We start from the raw sequence: 21,360 nt of genomic DNA on the forward strand, positions 1-21,360 counted from the left end.
GAGATTCTGTTCCTTTAGGGGATTGGTTAGGCCCCCTTTTGTGTTTCACAGCTTAGGATATATCTTAGCGCTGATATATCAAAACATTTTTTTCTCAGTTTTGAATAGAAACATGTTTGTAGTATACATGAACTAGCAAAAATGCTTCTAATAAAAGCTATAGCTGTTTCAAAAGTGTATTCAATTATGCACTGTGCACAAGCATTTTAAACACAACTCCTACTTAGAGAGACTAAGGTGCTTGTACCATCTGGTAATGACTCAATTTGTTAATTGACATTTGCTGAGCAGCTGCAGTATTTTAGTGCTGGTGTACTGAGAATATCTAGCTACGCCTCACATGCACGTGCAGATAAAAACGTTAACACTAAGATGGTTATAGCGTTTACTAACGGCATTTTGCCAGTACATGTATATTGCAAATATGTTTGTATTCAAAGATTTAATTGATCTATTTGCATTTAAATTTTGACAGAAATGTCCCTTTAACTTTGATGAGGATGTTTTACATATAACCAGGGGTACTTTAATATTTAAAAAAAACATAAAAATGATATAACTCAATACATTGAAAAATACGCAACATCCACCAATCTTGGATGTGGATGCACAAAAAAGCCTTAAAACTACAGACACTGGAGAAAATGAAGCGTACGTGAAAACATGCTAGATCATAAGAGTTTCACGCAACAATTTGTGTGTCAAATCCAAATAATAGTCTATATTTATTTAAAACAACCTACATGTATAAGCTGTATTATGACCTGTAAATTTTGCCTAAATGGCATTAAATACTGTTGTCCAATTGTACAGATTCAAATATTCCAAAATCCAAACTATTCTGAAATCTAAACCTTTTGTGGTCCCAAGCATTTTGAATAAAGGGTTTCCTACTAGTGATGTCGCGAACTGTTCGCCGGAGAACAGTTCCCGGCGAACATGGCTTGTTCACGTTATGTGTCATCCCTATGTGTCATCATTGAGGAAACTTTAACCCTGTATCTCACAGCCTTCTGACACATTTGAGCCAATCAGCAGCAGACACTCCCTCATAGACCCTCCCAGCTCCTTGGCAGCAGCCATTTTAGATTCATTACGATCTTGCTTTCTTAGTGAGAGGAGCTTTAGTGTTGCTGCTGCTGACATTATAGGGAAATAGATAGCTAGGCTAGTGCATTTAGTGTCCACTACAGTTCTGAAGGACTCATCTAATCTCTGCTGTAAGGACAGCACCACAAAAAGCACTTTTTAGGGCTATAACTTCAGTCGTTTTTTTTTTTAATTATTTGTAATTTTATTTGCATTTGCCTGGCTTTCAGCCTGTGTGTGAGGCTCACAGCATATACTGTGATTAGTGCCACCACTGATATCTGCTTAACATTAGTGTAAATTTAACCAACAAAACTTTTAAATAATTTTGCTATTGTAATCTAATTTCATTTTCTATCAGGCCTGTGTCTCAGGCTCGCACAGCATATACTGTGGTTAATTGCTCTGTGCCAGCCACCACTCATATCTGCTTAACATTATTGTAAATTTAAAAAAAAAAAAACTTTTAAATAATTTTGCTAGTGTAATCTAATTTCATTTTCCATCAGGCCTGTGTGTCAGGCCCACATCATATAGTGTGATTAATAGCTCTTTTTTCCACCACTTATATCTGGTGTAACAGTAGTGTAAATTTTTTTACAATTTTTTTTTTACATCAGTCCTCTTCTAGTGTTATTGTGTTTCAGGCTGCCAGCATATACTGTGCCTACTTCCATCCTCAGTGCCAGTCCACCACTCCTATCTGGTGCAACATTAGTTTAAATTTTGTAAAAAAAACCTTTTACATCCGTCTTCTAGTGTTATTTAATTTTAGTTGCCAGGCCAGCCTGCCACTAGTGCCAGCCTGTGTGTCAGGCTGCCAGCACATACTGTGCCTACTTCTATCCTGAGTGCCATCGCTCCTATCTGTTGTAACATTAGTGTAACTTTTAAAAAAAAAACTTTTACATCAGTCTATTATTGTTATTTAATTGCAGTTGCCTGTCTGCCAGCGTGTGTGCCAGGCCCACTTTCCAACTAGTGCCACGAATCATATTTGTTATAACAGTAGTGTAAATATTTTAAATAAAAACTTTTTTGACTGTGAATCATCAGTCTGCTAGTGCAATTGAATTGCAGTTGCCTGCCTGCCAGCGTGTGTGCCAGGCCCACTTGCCAACTAGTGCCACCAATCATATTTGTTATAACAGTATTGTAAATATTTAAAATAAAAAAAATTTGACTGAGAAACATCAGTAATCTAGTGTAATCTAATTGCAGTTGCCTGCCTGCCAGCGTGTGTGCCAGGCCCACTTGCCAACTAGTGCCACCAATCATATTTGTTATAACAGTATTGTAAATATTTAAAATAAAAACTTTTTTGACTGAGAAACATCAGTCATCTAGTGTAATCTAATTGCAGTTGCCTTCCTCCCAGCGTGTGTGCCAGGCCCACTTGCCAACTAGTGCCACCAATCATATTTGTTATAACAGTAGTGTAAATATTTAAAAAAAAAAAAATTTGACTGTGAAACATCAGTCTGCTAGTGTAATCTAATTGAAGTTGCCTTCAATGTATCTATCTATCAAATCTATCTATCTCGTGGTTGTGCAAATGGACTGTTTGCGGTTGTTTGCGGTGCGTTACACAGGGAGTTTGGTCTGTCACTGTGAAGCGGGCATAACCCTTACACTACCTGATCGATACAACATCATACCTGATGTTTTAAAGCACGTTATTCCAAACAATTTAGGAATGTTAGGTGATTTAGGCCCTTTATGGGTTAAAACCAGACTCTGCATCAACTTTTTTATTTCCGTGGGAGTTTTGCCATGGATCCCCCTCCGGCATGCCACAGTCCAGGTGTTAGTCCCCTTGAAACAACTTTTCCATCACTATTGTGGCCAGAAAGAGTCCTTGTGGGTTTTAAAGTTCGCCTGCCTATTGAAGTCAATGGCGGTTCGCCCGGTTCGCGAACATTTGCGGAAGTTCGAGTCCGCCGTTCGCGAACCTAAATTTTTAGGTTCGCGACATCACTATTTCCTACCTGTAATGCTTTCATCAGATAATATACCTTTAGATAATACTTCTAATACCCAAGACCCCTCCAGCATGTCAGACCATGTTTTCCAGATTACAGCCATGGCCTTTGAATCTGTAGTTCATATTGATTTTTTGCTTTTGTGATGTGATTTCACAAATGACTGCAGGTGTTGCTTGGCATGATCTTACACGCATCTCTGGATGTGACTATCATTTCTGTTGACTTCTGTTTATGAACTCAAGTCTCTCAGCCTGCCTTTGGATTATGAGTCTGCCTATGCCTGCATACCCATGTCTGTGTTATGCTTGGCTCCTGGAATGTTTGAGAGTCAAGAAGGCAAGAATGTATTTCCGATCCCTTGGCCATCTTGAGATAACATGTTTGAGATAATTTTCTGTTATGTAAACTGCTGACATTATTCTGGTCTCTTTGTCATATCCATTAAGGAAATAGAAGTAAGTGAGCTTTCACTCAGCTCTAAGTAATCACTGTGTAGAATGTTGCATGGTAAGATACATTACACCATACTTGAGTATGAAGAAACTACAGCCTCTCCAAAGTGAGAGGTCCAAGTACAATTATCAGTTGCATTTTACAACAAAAGCAGATAAAATAAATCATCAATGCATTTTACAATTTTATATATTACTTAACTAGACATTTTATGGGAGCGTTTAGATATTCAGATTAATGCCCCTTTGATGCCCTCATTTATGATTAAACTATTGTTATTAAAGTTTACTAAGGAATAAACATGAAAATGAATACAACCCTGTTTAAATAATATATATATATATATATATATATATATATATATATATATATATATATATATATATATATATATATATATATACTTTTGCAAAACTGGTGTTAGTCAATCAGCTATAAAACAATAACTTACCTTTGTACTTGCATATTGCATCCCTCCCCAAAGCACAACACCAGCTGACCCTAGTGCCGCACTTTCTCCAATGGTGTGAATTAGATCAGACTACAAAGATATACAAAACATATATTAATCTTTTAGCATATATAGTAGGAAAAAGTAGAAAGATATAGAAAGACAGACAGATAGATAGATAGATAGATAGATAGATAGATAGATAGATGCCTTTGTGCAGCACAAAATAAGCCTCTATAGAGTAAAACATATGCTACATTTCTGAATAGTTGTCTACACTAGGTTTACCATAACATTTTTAATGAATACAAATTGTTCTTTATTAGAAGAAACTTAATCTAGTGTTATTTGGTGTACTTATATATGTAGACTTGTACATGTACAACTTTGGTGTACCTATATATGTAGACTTGTACATGTACAACTTTGGTGTACTTATATAGGTAGACTTGTACATGTACAACTTTGGTGTACTTATATATGTAGACTTGTACATGTACAACTTTGGTGTATTTATATATGTAGACTTGTACATGTAAAACTTTGGTGTACTTATATAGGTAGACTTGTACATGTACAACTTTGGTGTACTTACATATGTAGACTTGTACATGTACAACTTTGGTGTATTTATATATGTAGACTTGTACATGTACAACTTTGGTGTACTTATATATGTAGACTTGTACATGTACAACTTTGGTGTACTTATATAGGTAGACTTGTTTGTACAACTTTGGTGTACTTATATATGTAGACTTGTACATGTACACCTTTGGTGTACCTATATATGTAGACTTGTACATGTACAACTTTGGTGTACTTATATATGTAGACTTGTACATGTACAACTTTTGTGTATTTATATATGTAGACTTGTACACGTGCAACTTTGGTGTATTTATATATGTAGACTTGTACATGTACTACTTTGGTGTATTTATATATGTAGACTTGTACATGTACAACTTTGGTGTATTTATATATGTAGACTTGTACATGTACAACTTTGGTGTACTTATATATGTAGACTTGTACATGTACAACTTTGGTTTACTTATATATGTAGACTTGTACATGTACAACGTTGATGTACTTATATATGTAGACTTGTACATGTACAACTTTGGTGTACTTATGTATGTAGACTTGTACATGTACAACTTTGGTGTACTTATGTATGTAGGCTTGTACATGTACAACTTTGGTGTACTTATGTATGTAGACTTGTACATGTACAACTTTGGTGTGCTTATATATGTAGACTTGTACATGTACAACTTTGGTGTACTTATGTATGTAGACTTGTACATGTACAACTTTGGTGTACTTATATATGTAGACTTATACATGTACAACTTTGGTGTACTTATACACGTAAAATGTTTCTTTAATCCAGACTTCTCAGGAAAGAGAACAACTCTGTGTTCCTTATTGTAGCATTAATTACTGTATATAAGATTTACTACTAAAATTATATATTTTATATGATTAAACAAAATTAGTAAAAGAAAACTTAACATTGAACCATTATTCTAACATTCACTCACCATTGTCAGTGCATGAAGGGTATATGAATAGAATGGTCTTGCATACACATACACAGGTATATCATATTCTTCTCTTGCCAATGAGGCAACTCTAGTTGCCTCCCTTACACGGTGGTGAACAAATTTAAGTGCATTTGGGCTTCCTTTAAGTACAATGTCTAGATATATAGAGGGAAAGAGAACACCGCTAGCTTTCCATAGCCACAGCAGCATATCATTTCGTTTCATTTCAATATTTGGACATTTTCCTGTGTAAGTTTCAGGGCTAAGTTTGTAATCATGGTTGTAGCAATCAGGGAAAAGATAGTATCCCCATAAACCATCTGGTCTCACTTCCTGTCCTAAACGAGCAGTATCCTTCATAAAATTTTCTCCAGCTGTTTCAAATTCTTCCTTGGCCATCTTTCTCAAAAGTGTATCTGGCCAATCTGGATGATGTTCCTTTGCTAGTTTCACTGATGTGCTTCTATATATGTCTTTACTTCCCCAGTTTCTATCCCATAGTGGTCTCCAATTTTCCCAATCAATTACAGCTAGACCTTTAAAATTCTTATCTGGTATAAATTTGTTTATATCATCTCTTGCCTTCATTAGATGTTTTTTAAGGCTTTGGTTTTGTGGAACTCCCCCATTAACAGAATGTCCATCATCAGTGAAATGTGGATAATGTCCAAGGTGAGTATGATAAAATATTGTAACATTTGAACCGCTCAAAGTTTCATTTGTGTTAATAACAATATCAAAGACACTGAGATCAAGGTCAACATTGTATCTCCGTTTGCATTGTTCCGTGGGAGCATTCCAGATGGCAACAAAGGGATTATTCTTTATTAGAGGTTTTCTTGCCTGTTTAAGTTTATGCGCATCAGTTATAGAAGTAACTATGATTACAAGAAATAAGGAACACCAGGCCATGCTTGTTTTTCTGGGATGGCTGGACATTGTCGCACACAGGAACAAGTATCTTATAAAAGCAAAATAAAAATCAATTAGAATGTAAAATAGCAGAAATAATAGTATAATCAATATATATTTATTAGAGCCACAAACAAAAAAATATGAGTTTTTAGTTTTTTTAAAAAAATTTAAAACTAATTATATTGTCACTATGCTAACAATAAGTGGTGAAAATATTACACATACATTATATACTTCAGTATTTTCTAGCATTTCTTCATTTTTCATGAAGCTACTTCTTTATTTTATTTTAATTTAATTTATACCAATTCCTACAAAACATAGTAAGCCAATTGTAACAATTGATTAGATCTCAAAAAAGATCAGAAAAAAAGAAAAAGTTACCATGATCTTTTGAGTCAGTTGACAAGTACAGTGTTTCAGATATTGAAGCAAATGTCTCGCAAGTATAGGCTTGACCTGTACAAACTGGTTTTGAGAACAATATAAAAGAACTCAGCCAGCTTAAACCTGTATTTTACTTGTCAAAGCTATGCTAACGCGGAAATATATTTTAAAAAGTTGGTAAACATCTTGTAAATGCAAGACATTTCTGTTGTATTCCTATAGGATAACATATCAGCCAAGTCTAAACATTTTAAAACAAATTAACATCCTTTTTACTGCAATTGTTTTTCAATATCCAGTGTTAGTATAAAATGCATTGATTTGTAGTTGTTTTGAGTTAAAACCAATTAGGGAAATATGTGTAGAAAGGTTAGAAGCGAGAACTCAGCAGGGTGCATTTCAAGTTTTGAGAATTAGAAAATCCTTAGTTTTCAGAGCTAAATTATACGAAAAGGGGCAAAATAATTAGTTAAAATGTAAGTTGTTTCATTAAATGTAACAAAACATTTTATATAAAAATCTCAAGGTATTTCCTCTTATTTCCTGTGCTCCCTAGGGAGACCAAAGCGCAAATTCCAAAACCTATGTTTCATAATGCAAATTGCCTAAACTAGCTAATTGATTTGCCATTTGATTTGTAGGTTACAGAATTTGTTTTTTGGCTTCTCTAGGGACAAACACACTTTTACATAAAAGTAAGAACAATTTAGGGATAGATTATGAGTGGCGTGCTAACTGTTGTGAGTGTCTTTTTCCGGTGTATCAGGACACAGACCCTCAGGGCAGTGGTAGGGAATTGGAGACACCGACCCCTGACCCGGGGAAGAGTATCCTGGATGTGGATAGATGATATTCTGTGATTCATAGTTGCAAGAAGTTACAGAGCCCCCTCCTTAAAGAAGACCACCGGGTGCCCAACGCAATCCAAATGGAAAGAGAACAACAATGACATGGAGAGCCATCAGTAGCTGCATGGAGGTAGTTGGAGATTCCAAAATCAAGAAAGGAGGGTTGGAGATCTCTTGAAAAAGCAAAATGACAATGCAAAGGCCATGGATTTCAGGTATCAAAAGATATTGAAAATTATGAGAGCAAAACTTGAAGTCATCTTTCTTTTAGTCATCATGAGAATGCTTGAACGTAACATACAATGAGCTTCCAACCACAGAATCATCCTCAGGGTTGATAGGCGAATGTACTTCATGACAGATGACCATGTACACAACCAATGAAAAGGCACCCAGTCCTAGACATATGAATAGGCTTTTCTCAACTTCAGAAATAGAGATGTAGCATTCTGGATTGTGAACCAGATTATCCACTTTTGGATCAGAGATTTGAGTACCCTCAGAATTAACCTCTTGGCTGAGAATTAGATATACTCCAAAAGAAAAAGCTATAGCCACTTCTAACCAAATAGCATGGCTTTCTTCAAAGTAGGAAATAGTAGAGTAGAGTGCAAGATTTGACCAGTTCTTGCCATCTTCTGGTTCAATATAACATGTGTCCTTACTGGATTCAGAATCAAGAGTGTTCTCACTAGGATCAGGTATAGGAATACCTATTATAGGGCCAGGTTCAGGAATCTCTTCACTAATTTCAGGTTAAGGAATATCCTCAGTAGGATCAGGTACAGGAATGCCCATGCCAGGGCAAGGTTCAGGAATACCCACATCAGGGCAAGGTTCAGGAATATACTCAGTAGGATCAGGTACAGGAATGCCCACTCCAGGGCAAGGTTCAGGAATTCCCACACCAGGGCAAGGTTCAAGAATATCCTCAGTAGAATCAGGTAAAGGAATGCCCATGCCAGGGCAAGGTTCAGGAATATCCTCAGTAGGATCAGGTAAAGGAATGCCCATGCCAGGGCAAGGTTCAGAAATATCCTCAGTAGATCAGTTTAAGGAATGCCCATGCCAGGGCAAGGTTCATAAATATCCTCAGTAGGATCAGGTACAGAAATGCCCACTCCAGGGCATGGCTCAGGAATGCCCACACCAGGGCAAGGTTCGAGGACAGAACTGAGGACAGGTGTGCCAATGTCAAGGCTTTGTTAATGCACAAGAGGCTTGAAGACTGGTATGCCCTCATTAGGGTTAGAAACAGGAGTGTCCAAATTTGGGACAGTTGCTGAGATACTTGTACTGGGATCAGGTTCAACTATAGAAAAAGAAATAGAACCCACTTTTGAGCCAAGAACCATACTCGCTTCTGAGCAGAGGGCATGGCTATCTTCAGGATCAAGTATTATTACACCCATTTCCAGGTTAAACAAAGGAATACCCATACTAGGGTCAAAAACAGGAGAGTCCACCTTGATGCCAGGTTTAGTAGTATCATCATGGGAAACAGGGACAGGAATGGCCACTGGGGAATCTTGTTGAAAAACTTTAGTACACATTTCAGGGTCAAGAATGTCCACTTTGGGACTAGGTTCAATAATATCCACACAAGGTTCAGTATCAGGAATTCCTGTACAGGGAACAGATGTAGTAGAAAATGTAGGTTGATGCGAAGTATCTCCCAAGGAAAACATTTTTTTAAATGCAGTAACAGAAGAACTTTGAGATGGTGGAGTGTACTGAAATATGCCACTCTCAGATAGATGCGGAGTAATTGTGACACAAGATTCTGACTGAGAAATTTTCTGGGGTTCAGCAGGCATACTTATTTAACTTTAAATTTCAGGGCTAAATTCTCCAGGAACTACCTCTGGAAAACTGAAAGGTTGTATATCCGGAACAAAGTGATCTTTTGTTTCTAGCACAGGGTTGTACAGGATGTAAGGAATCAGCAGTTGAAAGCAGTGTTTGTAATTGTAGAGTTTGAAAAGAGAAACCATTAAGTGCTTCAAAAACAGACTAATGGCGACTAGAGACAATATCCAGCTTGGTGTGGAGATTATCATGAGACAGGAGAGGATCTGGCACAACAGAAACTGAAACAGGAGATTCAGGCTGAGTTTCCTCTTTCCACTTTTTAATTTCTGTAGGCAGAAAGATTTTCTTTTTCTTTTTTTTAGAGAGCTTAGATAACTAACATTTCTTCCCAATATGAGGCTTCTTAGGGTGGTGCCAATGTGGCCTTGAGTACTTTATATCAGTTTAAGAACAGAAATCCTCTTCATCACTGGATGCATAATTCTGAGATAAAAAATCAGCATAGTTCTTGAAGGGACCATTTCTCCAAACAGTCTGTAAACCAGATCTCTCTTCTTCCAGCTCTGAATCTGTCTGATCTACAGAATCCCTGGGAATATCAGAACTAGGAAGATCAGTATTTCCAGGGGAGGTTTCATAATGGGAGCTGTCTGCAGCATCTATATTGTAAATATAGCATCCCAGAATGTCATTATAGCCAATATGTTAAGGTTTTGTCTGATTTTGTGGCGAATTAAAGTTGCGCTCATACCAGTCTAGTGCCAGTTCAGCTGGATTAGTGAAGTCATCCTCCTCATTGACATATTCAGACTCAGAGTCAGTATCATCAGGATGGGAATCACAGACAGGAGGAGTAGATGGTATTCTGGAATAGTAGTCCTGTCTCTTTAAATCTTTAAAGATCTGATTTTTTTCTGCTGAATCTATGGATACATTCTCTTCAATTAGAGCGTGATTATAACCAAATGCATACTTGTAATTTAGAATAAGTTCAGAGTTTGCTAAGTAGCAGTGTCCAGGAAAAAAAATGGGAATTATATGGATACTTGCGATTAGATGATTTTAAGCTTAGCTAAAGAGAAAAGGCTGTAGTTTGAATATGCTGGTAAAATCCATACTGGAACAGTCACAGACCTCTGTTGTTCTGGAACAAAACTTCAAAGCTAATGCAATACACATTAGGCCTGAGATGGTTTAAAAAGAGGCTGAGGGAATCAGGTGCATGAACGATTAATTAATTTGGCAGGTAAGTTGAATGCAGATACTCCCCAAACAGTATGATTGTCAGTAGCAGGAAAACAGTCTTAAAGGGATAGTGATATCAGGCAGGCATATGTTACAGCGAGCAACCAAAAAGGATCTTATCGTGGCTCTTTGCCGGAAATAGCGCACATATTACAAGTTGAAAGCCCTGGTTAACGGTTACATGAGACAAAAAATCTGTTAAACTGAACACATAGATGCAGAGTATGAATATATTAATATATTTGCAAGAGGCTATTTCAGCTATGACAACTTGTAGCAGTGAATAGTTATACAGTACAAGTTGAAAGTCCTGGTTAATGTACAGTTACACTCCTATTCTCAATTATACCACTACATATCTACTAATAAACACAAAGATAAGATACTAACGGCTAGATTTGGAGTTTTGTCGGTAACGACCCGAAAATCTAATGCCGGCTTTTTTCTGGCCGCACCATAAAAATAACTCTGGTATTGAGAGTCCACATAAAGGCTGCGTTAGGCTCCAAAAAAGGAGCGTAGAGCATTTTTAACGCAGCTTCAACTCTCGATACCAGAGTTGCTTACGCAAGCGGCCAGCCTAAAAAATGTGCTCGTGCACGATTCCCCCATAGAAAACAATGGGGCTGTTTGAGCTGAAAAAAAACCTAACACCTGCAAAAAAGCCGCGTTCAGCTCTTAACGCAGCCCCATTGTTTGCTATGCGGAAACACCTCCTAAGTCTGCACCTAACACCCTAACATGTACCCCGAGTCTAAACACCCCTAACCTTACACTTATTAACCCCTAATCTGCCGCCCCCCGCTATCGCTGACACCTGCATTTTATTTTTAACCCCTAATCTGCCGCTCCGTAAACCGCCGCTACTTACATTATCCTTATGTACCCCTAATCTGCTGCCCCTAACACCGCTGACCCCTATATTATATTTATTAACCCCTAATCTGCCGCCCACAACGTCTCCCCCACCTGCCTACACTTATTAACCCCTAATCTGCCGACCGGACCTGAGCGCTACTATAATAAAGTTATTAACCCCTAATCCGCCTCACTAACCCTATAATAAATAGTATTAACCCCTAATCTGCCCTCCCTAACATCGCCGACACCTAACTTCAAACATTAACCCCTAATCTGCCGACTGGAGCTCACCGCTATTCTAATAAATGTATTAACCCCTAAAGCTAAGTCTAACCCTAACACTAACACTCCCCTAAATTAAATATAATTTAAATCTAACGAAATTAATTAACTCTTATTAAATAAATTATTCCTATTTAAAGCTAAATACTTACCTGTAAAATAAATCCTAATATAGCTACAATATAAATTATAATTATATTATAGCTATTTTAGGATTTATATTTATTTTACAGGTAACTTTGTATTTATTTTAACCAGGTACAATTGCTATTAAATAGTTAAGAACTATTTAATAGCTAAAATAGTTAAAATAATTACAAAATTACCTGTAAAATAAATCCTAACCTAAGTTACAATTAAACCTAACACTACACTATCAATAAATTAATTAAATAAACTACCTACAATTACCTACAATTAACCTAACACTACACTATCAATAAATTAATTAAATACAATTCCTACAAATAACTACAATTAAATAAACTAGCTAAAGTACAAAAAATAAAAAAGAACTAAGTTACAAAAAATAAAAAAATATTTACAAACATAAGAAAAATATTACAACAATTTTAAACTAATTACACCTACTCTAAGCCCCCTAATAAAATAACAAAGCCCCCCAAAATAAAAAAAATGCCCTACCCTATTCTAAATTACTAAAGTTCAAAGCTCTTTTACCTTACCAGCCCTGAACAGGGCCCTTTGCGGGGCATGCCCCAAAGAATTCAGCTCTTTTGCCTGTAAAAAAAACCATACAATACCCCCCCCCCAACATTACAACCCACCACCCACATACCCCTAATCTAACCCAAACCCCCCTTAAATAAACACTAAGCCCCTGAAGATATTCCTACCTTATCTTCACCATACCAGGTTCACCGATCCGTCCTGAAGAGCTCCTCCGATGTCCTGATCCAAGCCCAAGCGGGGGGCTGAAGAGGTCCATGATGCGGCTGAAGTCTTCATCCAAGCGGGAGCTGAAGAGGTCCATGATCCGGATGAAGTCTTCATCCAAGCGGGAGCTGAAGAGGTCCATGATCCGGATGAAGTCTTCTATCAACGGCATCTTCAATCTTCTTTCTTCGGGAGCCATCATCTTCCATCCGACGCGGAACATCCTCTTCTCCCGACGCCTACTAGCCGAATGACGGTTCCTTTAAGGGACGACATCCAAGATGGCGTCCCTCGAATTCCGATTGGCTGATAGGATTCTATCAGCCAATCGGAATTAAGGTAGGAATATTCTGATTGGCTGATGGAATCAGCCAATCAGAATTAAGTTCAAACCGATTGGCTGATCCAATCAGCCAATCAGATTGAGCTTGCATTCTATTGGCTGTTCCGATCAGCCAATAGAATGCAAGCTCAATCTGATTGGCTGATTGGATCAGCCAATCGGATTGAACTTGATTCTACACTTACAGGGGTCGGCGGTGTTAGGGGCAGCAGATTAGGGGTACATAAGTATAACGTAGGTGGCGGTCGGCAGATTAGGGGTTAAAAAAATTTAATCGAGTGGCGGCGATGTGGGGGGACCTCGGTTTAGGGGTACATAGGTAGTTTATAAGAGCTTTATAAACCGGCGTTAGCCCTGAAAGCTCTTAACTACTGACTTTTTTCCTGCGGCTGGAGTTTTGTCGTTAGATGTCTAACGCTCACTTCAGACACGACTCTAAATACCGGAGTTAGAAAAATCACATTGAAAAGATAGGATACGCAATTGACGTAAGGGGATCTGCGGTATGGAAAAGTCGCGGCTGAAAAGTGAGCGTTAGACCCTTTTTTGAGTGACTCCAAATACCGGAGGTAGCCTAAAACCAGCGTTAGGAGCCTCTAACGCTGGTTTTCACGGCTAACGCCAAACTCCAAATCTAGGCCTTAGGAAGTTAACAGAATTTGAGAACTTATGTATGGCTAAAAGATATGTAAAGCACCTACTTTCTAAAGAGTATGCTATTTTACAAAATGATGTAGAAACTCTATCTAAATATACTCAAAATTGGCAAGAAGAATTAGATTTAAGCATAGATTTAAAAACATGGCAAAATCTATTTCAACAAACAGCAAAATCTTCAGTGTCAGCAAGAGTAGTCGAACAAAATTTAAAGATTTTGACTGGGTGGTATCTAGAATACAGAAAATATACCCTCACACACAAGACCGGAGTTGGAGAGGGTGTGGAGGTAGAGGCAACTTATTCCACATTCTTTTTGCCAACTTATTAAGAAAGTTTGGACCAAAATTTTCATGATAATAGAGAAGAGTCTAAACCATCACAACATTAATAATTTTCTTTCTGTCATTATGAATAACTTGGATAGCAAGATAGATAAATCAAGAGATTGTATGTTTATCAAACTATGTTCAATGGTGCAAAGAACCTTATTGGAAACAAAAAATGGAAAACACCATCTATACCCACAAAGGAAGAGTGGGTTAACAAGGTTAATGAATATATTTCAAATGAAGAATATCATTTCATGAAAATCAGTAATATAAAGAGATACTTAGAGGCTAAGGAAATTTGGGAGAACAGCATAAAGTAAATTTACCATATCCCCCAGAGCCATTTAATACATATGGGGCGCAATCCGATCGTAGTTTGCGGCGCAAGCGAGGGAACCCCCGCCGCCCGCAGTTTCAGCTCGTAACTCGAGCTATCCTATATACGGCGCCGTCAGAGGCTAAAGTGCCGTAAGTCTGAAATCTGCATAAGCACAAATTTCTGGAGTCGCCAGTGACTTACGGCACTTTCGAAACTGCCGGCGCTACAAAACCTGACTAAAGTTATTAAATCTCCCGTACTGTCTAACACGCCTCCTAAACATAGCCCAAAATGTCTAACCCTCTATCCGCTATCCCCCCTCACTATCCTAACAATAAAAATGTATTAACCCCTAAACCACCGCTCCTGGACCCCGCCGCTAGCTATATTAAATCTATAACCCCCTAATGTGAGCCCCTACCCCGCCGCCATCTATCTTACCTACCCCCTAAAGGGAGCCCCTACCCCACCGCCATCTATCTTACCTACCCCCTAAAGTGAGCCCCTACCCCGCCACCATCTATCTTGCCTACCCCCTAAAGTGAGCCCCTACCCCGCCGCCATCTATCTTACCTACCCCCTAAAGTGAGCCCCTACCCCGCCGCCATCTATCTTACCTACCCCCTAAAGTGAACCCCTACACCGCCGCCATCTATCTTACCTACCCCCTAAAGTGAGCCCCTACCCCACCGCCATCTATCTTGCCTACCCCCTAAAGTGAGCCCCTACCCCGCCGCCATCTATCTTCCCTACCCCCTAAAGTGAGCCCCTACCCCGCCGCCATCTATCTTACCTACCCCCTAAAGTGAGCCCCTACCCCGCCGCCATCTATCTTACCTACCCCCTAAAGTGAGCCCCTACCCCGCCGCCATCTATCTTGCCTACCCCCTAAAGTGAGCCCCTACCCCGCCGCCATCTATCTTACCTACCCCCTAAAGTGAGCTCCTACCCTGCCGCCATCTATCTTACCTACCCCCTAAAGTGAGCCCCTACCCCGCCACCATCTATCTTACCTACCCCCTAAAGTGAGCCCCTACCCCGCCGCCATCTATCTTGCCTACCCCCTAAAGTGAGTCCCAAACCCCGCCGCCATCTATCTTACCTACCCCCTAAATTGAGCCCCTACCCCGCCGCCATCTATCTTACCTACCCCCTAAAGTGAGCCCCTACCCTGCCACCATCTATCTTACCTACCCCCTAAACTGAGCCCCTTACACCGCCACCATCTATTTTAAAAATATTAACCCCTAATTTAATCCCCCTACACCGCCGCCAACTATATTAACTATATTAACCCTAATTATATTAGGGTTAATATAGTTAATATAGTTTTTATATTATATATATTAACTATATTAACCCTAATTATATTAGGGTTAATATAGTTAATATCGTCATTATATTATAATAACCCTATCTAACTCTAACATCCCTAACTAAATTCTTATTAAAATAAATCTTATTAATATTATTAATTAAAATATTCCTATTTAAATCTAAATACTTACCTATAAAATAAACCCTAAGATAGCTACAATGTAATTAATAATTACATTGTAGCTATTTTAGGGTTTATATTTATTTTACAGGTAACTTGGTATTTATTTTAACTAGGTACAATAGCTATTAAATAGTTAATAACTATTTAATAGCTACCTAGTTAAAATAATTACCAATTTACCTGTAAAATAAATCCTAACCTAAGTTACAAATACACCTACACTATCAATAAATTAAATAAACTACAAATATCTAAACTAAAATACAATAAAATAAACTAAACTAAATTACAAAAAATAAAAAAAAAATAAAAAGATTTTTAAGCTAATTACACCTATTCTAAGCCCCCTAATAAAATAATAAAAAAAAATTCCCTACCCTATTCTAAATTTAAAAAGTTCAAAGTTCTTTTACCTTACCAGCCCTTAAAAGGGCCTTTTGCGGGGCATGACCCAAAGAATTCTGCTCTTTTGCATTTAAATAAATATACAATACACCCCCAACATTACAACCCACCACCCACATACCCCTATTCTAAACCCACCCAAACCCCCCTTAAAAAAACCTAACACTACCCCCCTGAAGATCTCCCTACCTTGTCTTCACCCAGCCGGGCCGAACTCTTCATCCGATCCGGGCGATGTCCAATCAAGTGGCAGTGCAGTCTTCTTCCATCCGGGCGATGTCTTCAATCAAGCGGCAGTGAAGTCTTCTTCCATCCAGCGATGTCTTCAATCAAGCGGCAGTGAAGTCTTCTTCCATCCAGGCGATGTCTTCAATCAAGCGGCAGTGAAGTCTTCTTCCATCCAGCGATGTCTTCAATCAAGCGGCAGTGAAGTCTTCTTCCATCCGGCGATGTCTTCTTCCATCCGGCGATGTCTTCAAGCAAAGCGGCATCTTCAATCTTCTTTCTTCACTCCTCCGCCGCGGAGCATCCATCCGGCACGACGACTTCCCGATGAATGAGGTTCCTTTAAATGATGTCATCCAAGATGGCGTCCCTCGAATTCCGATTGGGGGGCACCAATCAGCCAATCGGATTGAACTTGAATCTGATTGGCTGATTCAATCAGCCAATCAGATTTTTCTACCTTAATTCCGATTGGCTGATATCAGCCAATCGGAATTCAACGGACGCCATCTTGGATGACGTCATTTAAAGGAACCTCATTCGTCGAGAAGTCGTCGTGCCGGATGGATGCTCTGCGGCGGAGGAGCGAAGAAAGAAGATTGAAGATGCCGCTTTGCTTGAAGACATCGCCGGATGGAAGAAGACATCGCCGGATGGAAGAAGACTTCACTGCCGCTTGATTGAAGACATCGCCAGATGGAAGAAGACTTCACTGCCGCTTGATTGAAGACATCGCCTGGATAGAAGAAGACTTCACTGCCGCTTGATTGGACATCGCCCGGATCGGATGAAGAGTTCGCCCGGCTAGGTGAAGACAAGGTAGGGAGATCTTCAGGGGGGTAGTGTTAGGTTTTTTTAAGGGGGGTTTGGGTGGGTTTAGAATAGGGGTATGTGGGTGGTGGGTTGTAATGTTGGGGGGGGGTATTGTATATTTATTTAAATGCAAAAGAGCAGAATTCTTTGGGGCATGCCCCGCAAAAGGCCCTTTTAAGGGCTGGTAAGGTAAAAGAGCTTTGAACTTTTTAATTTAGAATAGGGTAGGGAATTTTTTTTATTTTGGGGGGCTTTATTATTTTATTAGGGGGCTTAGAATAGGTGTAATTAGCTTAAAAATCTTGTAGTTTTTTTATTTTTTGTAATTAATGTTTGTTTGTTTTGTAATTTAATTTAGTTTATTTTATTGTATTTTAGTTTAGATATTTGTAGTTTATTTAATTTATTGATAGTGTAGGTGTATTTGTAACTTAGGTTAGGATTTATTTTAAAGGTAAATTGGTAATTATTTTAACTAGGTAGCTATTAAATAGTTATTAACTATTTAATAGCTATTGTACCTAGTTAAAATAAATACCAAGTTACCTGTAAAATAAATATAAACCCTAAAATAGCTACAATGTAATTATTAATTACATTGTAGCTATCTTAGGGTTTATTTTATAGGTAAGTATTTAGATTTAAATAGGAATATTTTAATTAATAATATTAATATTAATTAGATTTATTTTAATAAGAATTTAGTTAGGGATGTTAGAGTTAGATAGGGTTATTATACTTAATATATATATAATATAATAACGATATTAACTATATTCACCCTAATATAATTAGGGTTAATATAGTTAATATATATAATATAATAACTATATTAACTATATTAACCCTAATATAATTAGGGTTAATATGGTTAATATAGCTGGCGGTGGTGTAGGGGGATTAAATTAGGGGTTAATATTTTAAAATAGATGGCGGCAGTGTAAGGGGCTCACTTTAGGGGGTAGGTAAGATAGATGGCGGCGGGGTAGAGGCTCACTTTAGGGGGTAGGAAAGATAGATGGCGGCGGTGTAAGGGACTCACATTAGGGGGTATGTAATGTAGCTTGCAACGGTGTAGGGGGATCACATTAGGGGGTTAGACATTTAATGTAGGTGGCGGCGGGGTCCGTGTGCGGCGGTTAAGGGTTAAAATACTTTATTAGGGATTGCGGCGGGGGATTGCGGTTGAAAGGTAGATAGACATTGCGCATGCGTTAGGTGTTAGGTTTATTTAGCAGGTAGTTTAGGGAGTTACGGGGCTCCAATAGACAGCGTAAGACTTACTACGGCTGCATTTTGTGGCGAGGTGAAAATGGAGTAAGATTTCTCAATTTTCGCCACGTAAGTCCTTACGCTGTATATTGGCTACCAAACTGCGCGGGTTTGGTATACCTGCCTATGGCCCAAAAAACTACGGGCGAAGGCAGAAATATACGAGCGTAACTTCTAGGTTACGCCGTATATAGGATACCAAACCAGCGCAAATTTCAGCGTCGCCGGCTTTTGCGGGTGACGCTGCATATCGGATTGGGCCCCTGAAGTTAACCTAAGAAGATCCTGAGGGGAGGAAATTTAGGCCCCTAATTAATTTAAGAGAATATAAGAAATCATTTGTAGATTTCTACGGAATTGTCCGTTATTGTATGTCTAATTTTGTATATGTCTTTTGTTTTATTTTTGTAAAGGAAAATTTTAAATAATAAAAAAAGTACAGTTACACTCATAACAATGCTGTTCAATAAAAATTATTTTAAAAAAAATTGTATAAAAAAGTTATAAGGGTTCAAAGATATGAAGTCTCAGAAAGAAAAAAAAGGCATGCAAAGGGCTTTAACATAGAGATACATACAAACACATGTCTAAATATGGATATGTATGTATGAATATATATATATATATTCCTATTTAACTGTATAAACCTATGCATAATCATATAAATAAATATATATATATATATATATATATATATATATATATATATATTTAATGTTTCTGGGGGAATACATTAACACGGTCGCAATATTCCAAGTTTGGCTTTTTACTTTCAACTTGAAATACGCCCACTACCCAAAAACTTACTTCTATCAGAGTTAACGCGCAAGCGGGAGCAACAAATACCGCTCCACTCGTAATCTAGCCCTTAATGCCCCTTTTATAGAAGTTGTTCTGGGACATTGCAATATTGGTTATTCAAACTTTCTATGATGCATTGCAATAAACCCCATTCGGTTAAATGGGAAATAAAGGTAAAAACTGAAATGCTCTTCCATGTATTACAGTTTTGAATAGAAACATTTTCTAAGAAGGGAGAAAATGTAACACTACAAGGTCCCTTTAACCATTTTTTAATTTGTTTCCTGTGGCCCTACAATCAGTGCTGGTGGGGCCTGAGCTCCGTCTGTACCATGTCTGCCCCTTATGTGTGCCCCTCTGCAAAATCAGAGCCAGCAATAGAAGGGAAGTATATGGATTTTATTACAAGGACAGAGACTCCTATTTTGCATAAGCCTTTTCCTTTACTGCTCAACAGCCATTCAAAGTAACATAATACAAGTTAAAAGTTTAACATAGAAATAACAGAAATAAATATTGTAACCAATGAGAAATAACCCTGAATGGTGTGATTCAGGGCAGACCAATCAGAAAAGTTAATTCTAGTATAAACTGTCCCAATAATATTCCAACAGCCTCTTTTCACTTTGCTGCTCTCAAAAAGATAAGTATCTTAACATTTACTTATTTTTCTCACTATTGAAATAAAGAGTTTTCTTTCATTTTTTATTTTATATTGGTTTTTCCTAACATTGTGATGTTGCTTATATCATTTCTGTTAATTCTTTCATTGCAAAAAATTTATATTTGGTCTGTTTTTTCATTATCCGTTTTTTCTCTTCCTTAACTCATTTGCTTATTATTGAAGCTTCCTTGAGCTTCGTTTTACTATATTTACATTCCCTTTGTGCTTTAACTTCTTTTCTTACTTGTCTATGCTACTCCGTTCTCCATTTTCTCTTTACCGGTGTGACCACGCCCCCTGAGGTGACGCCTCCATTTTACACTCAGCAGTGACGTCTCTGCATTCCCGCCCTCTCTACCTGTCACACTGATTCTCCTCAGAGCGGTTTTGTTGCTATTTTTTTTTTTTTCTGTCTGGCAAAACTTGTTACTGTTGCTACATTTAGTTAATGTTAAATTCAACTGTTATATTTGTTTAACGTTAGTGTTATTAACCTGTTAAATTGTCTGGTATCATTTTGGGGGAAAATGTACATGGTATTTGTTTGAATTTCAACTATATCGTTTATTGCCATTTATCTCACATATACATATTCATTTAACATTTGAACTATTTAAATTTAAAATGTTTGATGAAGAGTCAGATTCCTTTTCTGATGGGTCTTTTACAGACAATGTGGATAATACTATTAAAGATTACAGGAATAAATCCCAGACAGTTTCCAACACTGCCATTGAGAATACTTTTTCTCCTAAGAAAGCTAAAACTAAGAAAAAACATTTGACTAAGAGATATAAAAATGTATTAATACAAAAGAAAACGAAGAAAGGAATTTACAGTCTGGATACCCCAGACATTAGAGTTAAATCTTGCATTAAAAAGAACAAAATTGTTTCGTCTGATTCAGAATCTGAAGATGCTACTCTTTCTAAAAAAGTAAATAAAAGGAGGCAGATTTAATCTCTGCATCTGAGTTTTGGGACTCCAGTATTCCTAATGATGATAATAATTCATGGCAATCGATTTATACTCAAGAATTGTCAGATAGCTCATCTGATTATTCCACTAAAAATAAAAAATTCAGAAAGTCTGTTAAAAAATATAAAAAGAGACTTATTGATAATGAAGGTAAAGAATACCTAGACAGTGAGGATTTACAACACCCTCTAAGAGAGTGGCCAGATTTTTAGATCATTACCTAAGAAAATCTTTATCGGCCAAAGCTAGATCTACACTTATGGCAGAATGCC

At 37.6% G+C, this 21,360-nt stretch overlaps 1 protein-coding gene across 3 annotated transcripts in view; it reads right to left on the bottom strand.

Annotated features, from left to right (window-relative positions):
* The window catches only part of LOC128662737 (hyaluronidase-1-like), a 115,941-nt gene that overhangs the window by 7,168 nt on the left and 87,413 nt on the right, over positions 1 to 21,360 (bottom strand). For 2 of the 3 annotated variants that reach the window (XM_053716657.1, XM_053716656.1), the window contains exons 2-3: positions 5,529 to 6,492; positions 3,979 to 4,068 (exon numbers count right to left, since the gene is read on the bottom strand). In XM_053716657.1, coding sequence (XP_053572632.1) covers positions 3,979 to 4,068; positions 5,529 to 6,470 — 1,032 coding nt within the window. In that variant the 5' untranslated portion in view covers positions 6,471 to 6,492. Of the gene's footprint in view, positions 1 to 3,978; positions 4,069 to 5,528; positions 6,493 to 6,830; positions 6,907 to 21,360 lie in introns of those variants that run through there. The other variant, XM_053716655.1, reaches the window with a different exon arrangement.

Source organism: Bombina bombina, chromosome 6, assembly GCF_027579735.1.
Source record: "Bombina bombina isolate aBomBom1 chromosome 6, aBomBom1.pri, whole genome shotgun sequence".
In the NCBI taxonomy this organism is placed as follows: Eukaryota; Metazoa; Chordata; class Amphibia; order Anura; family Bombinatoridae; genus Bombina; species Bombina bombina.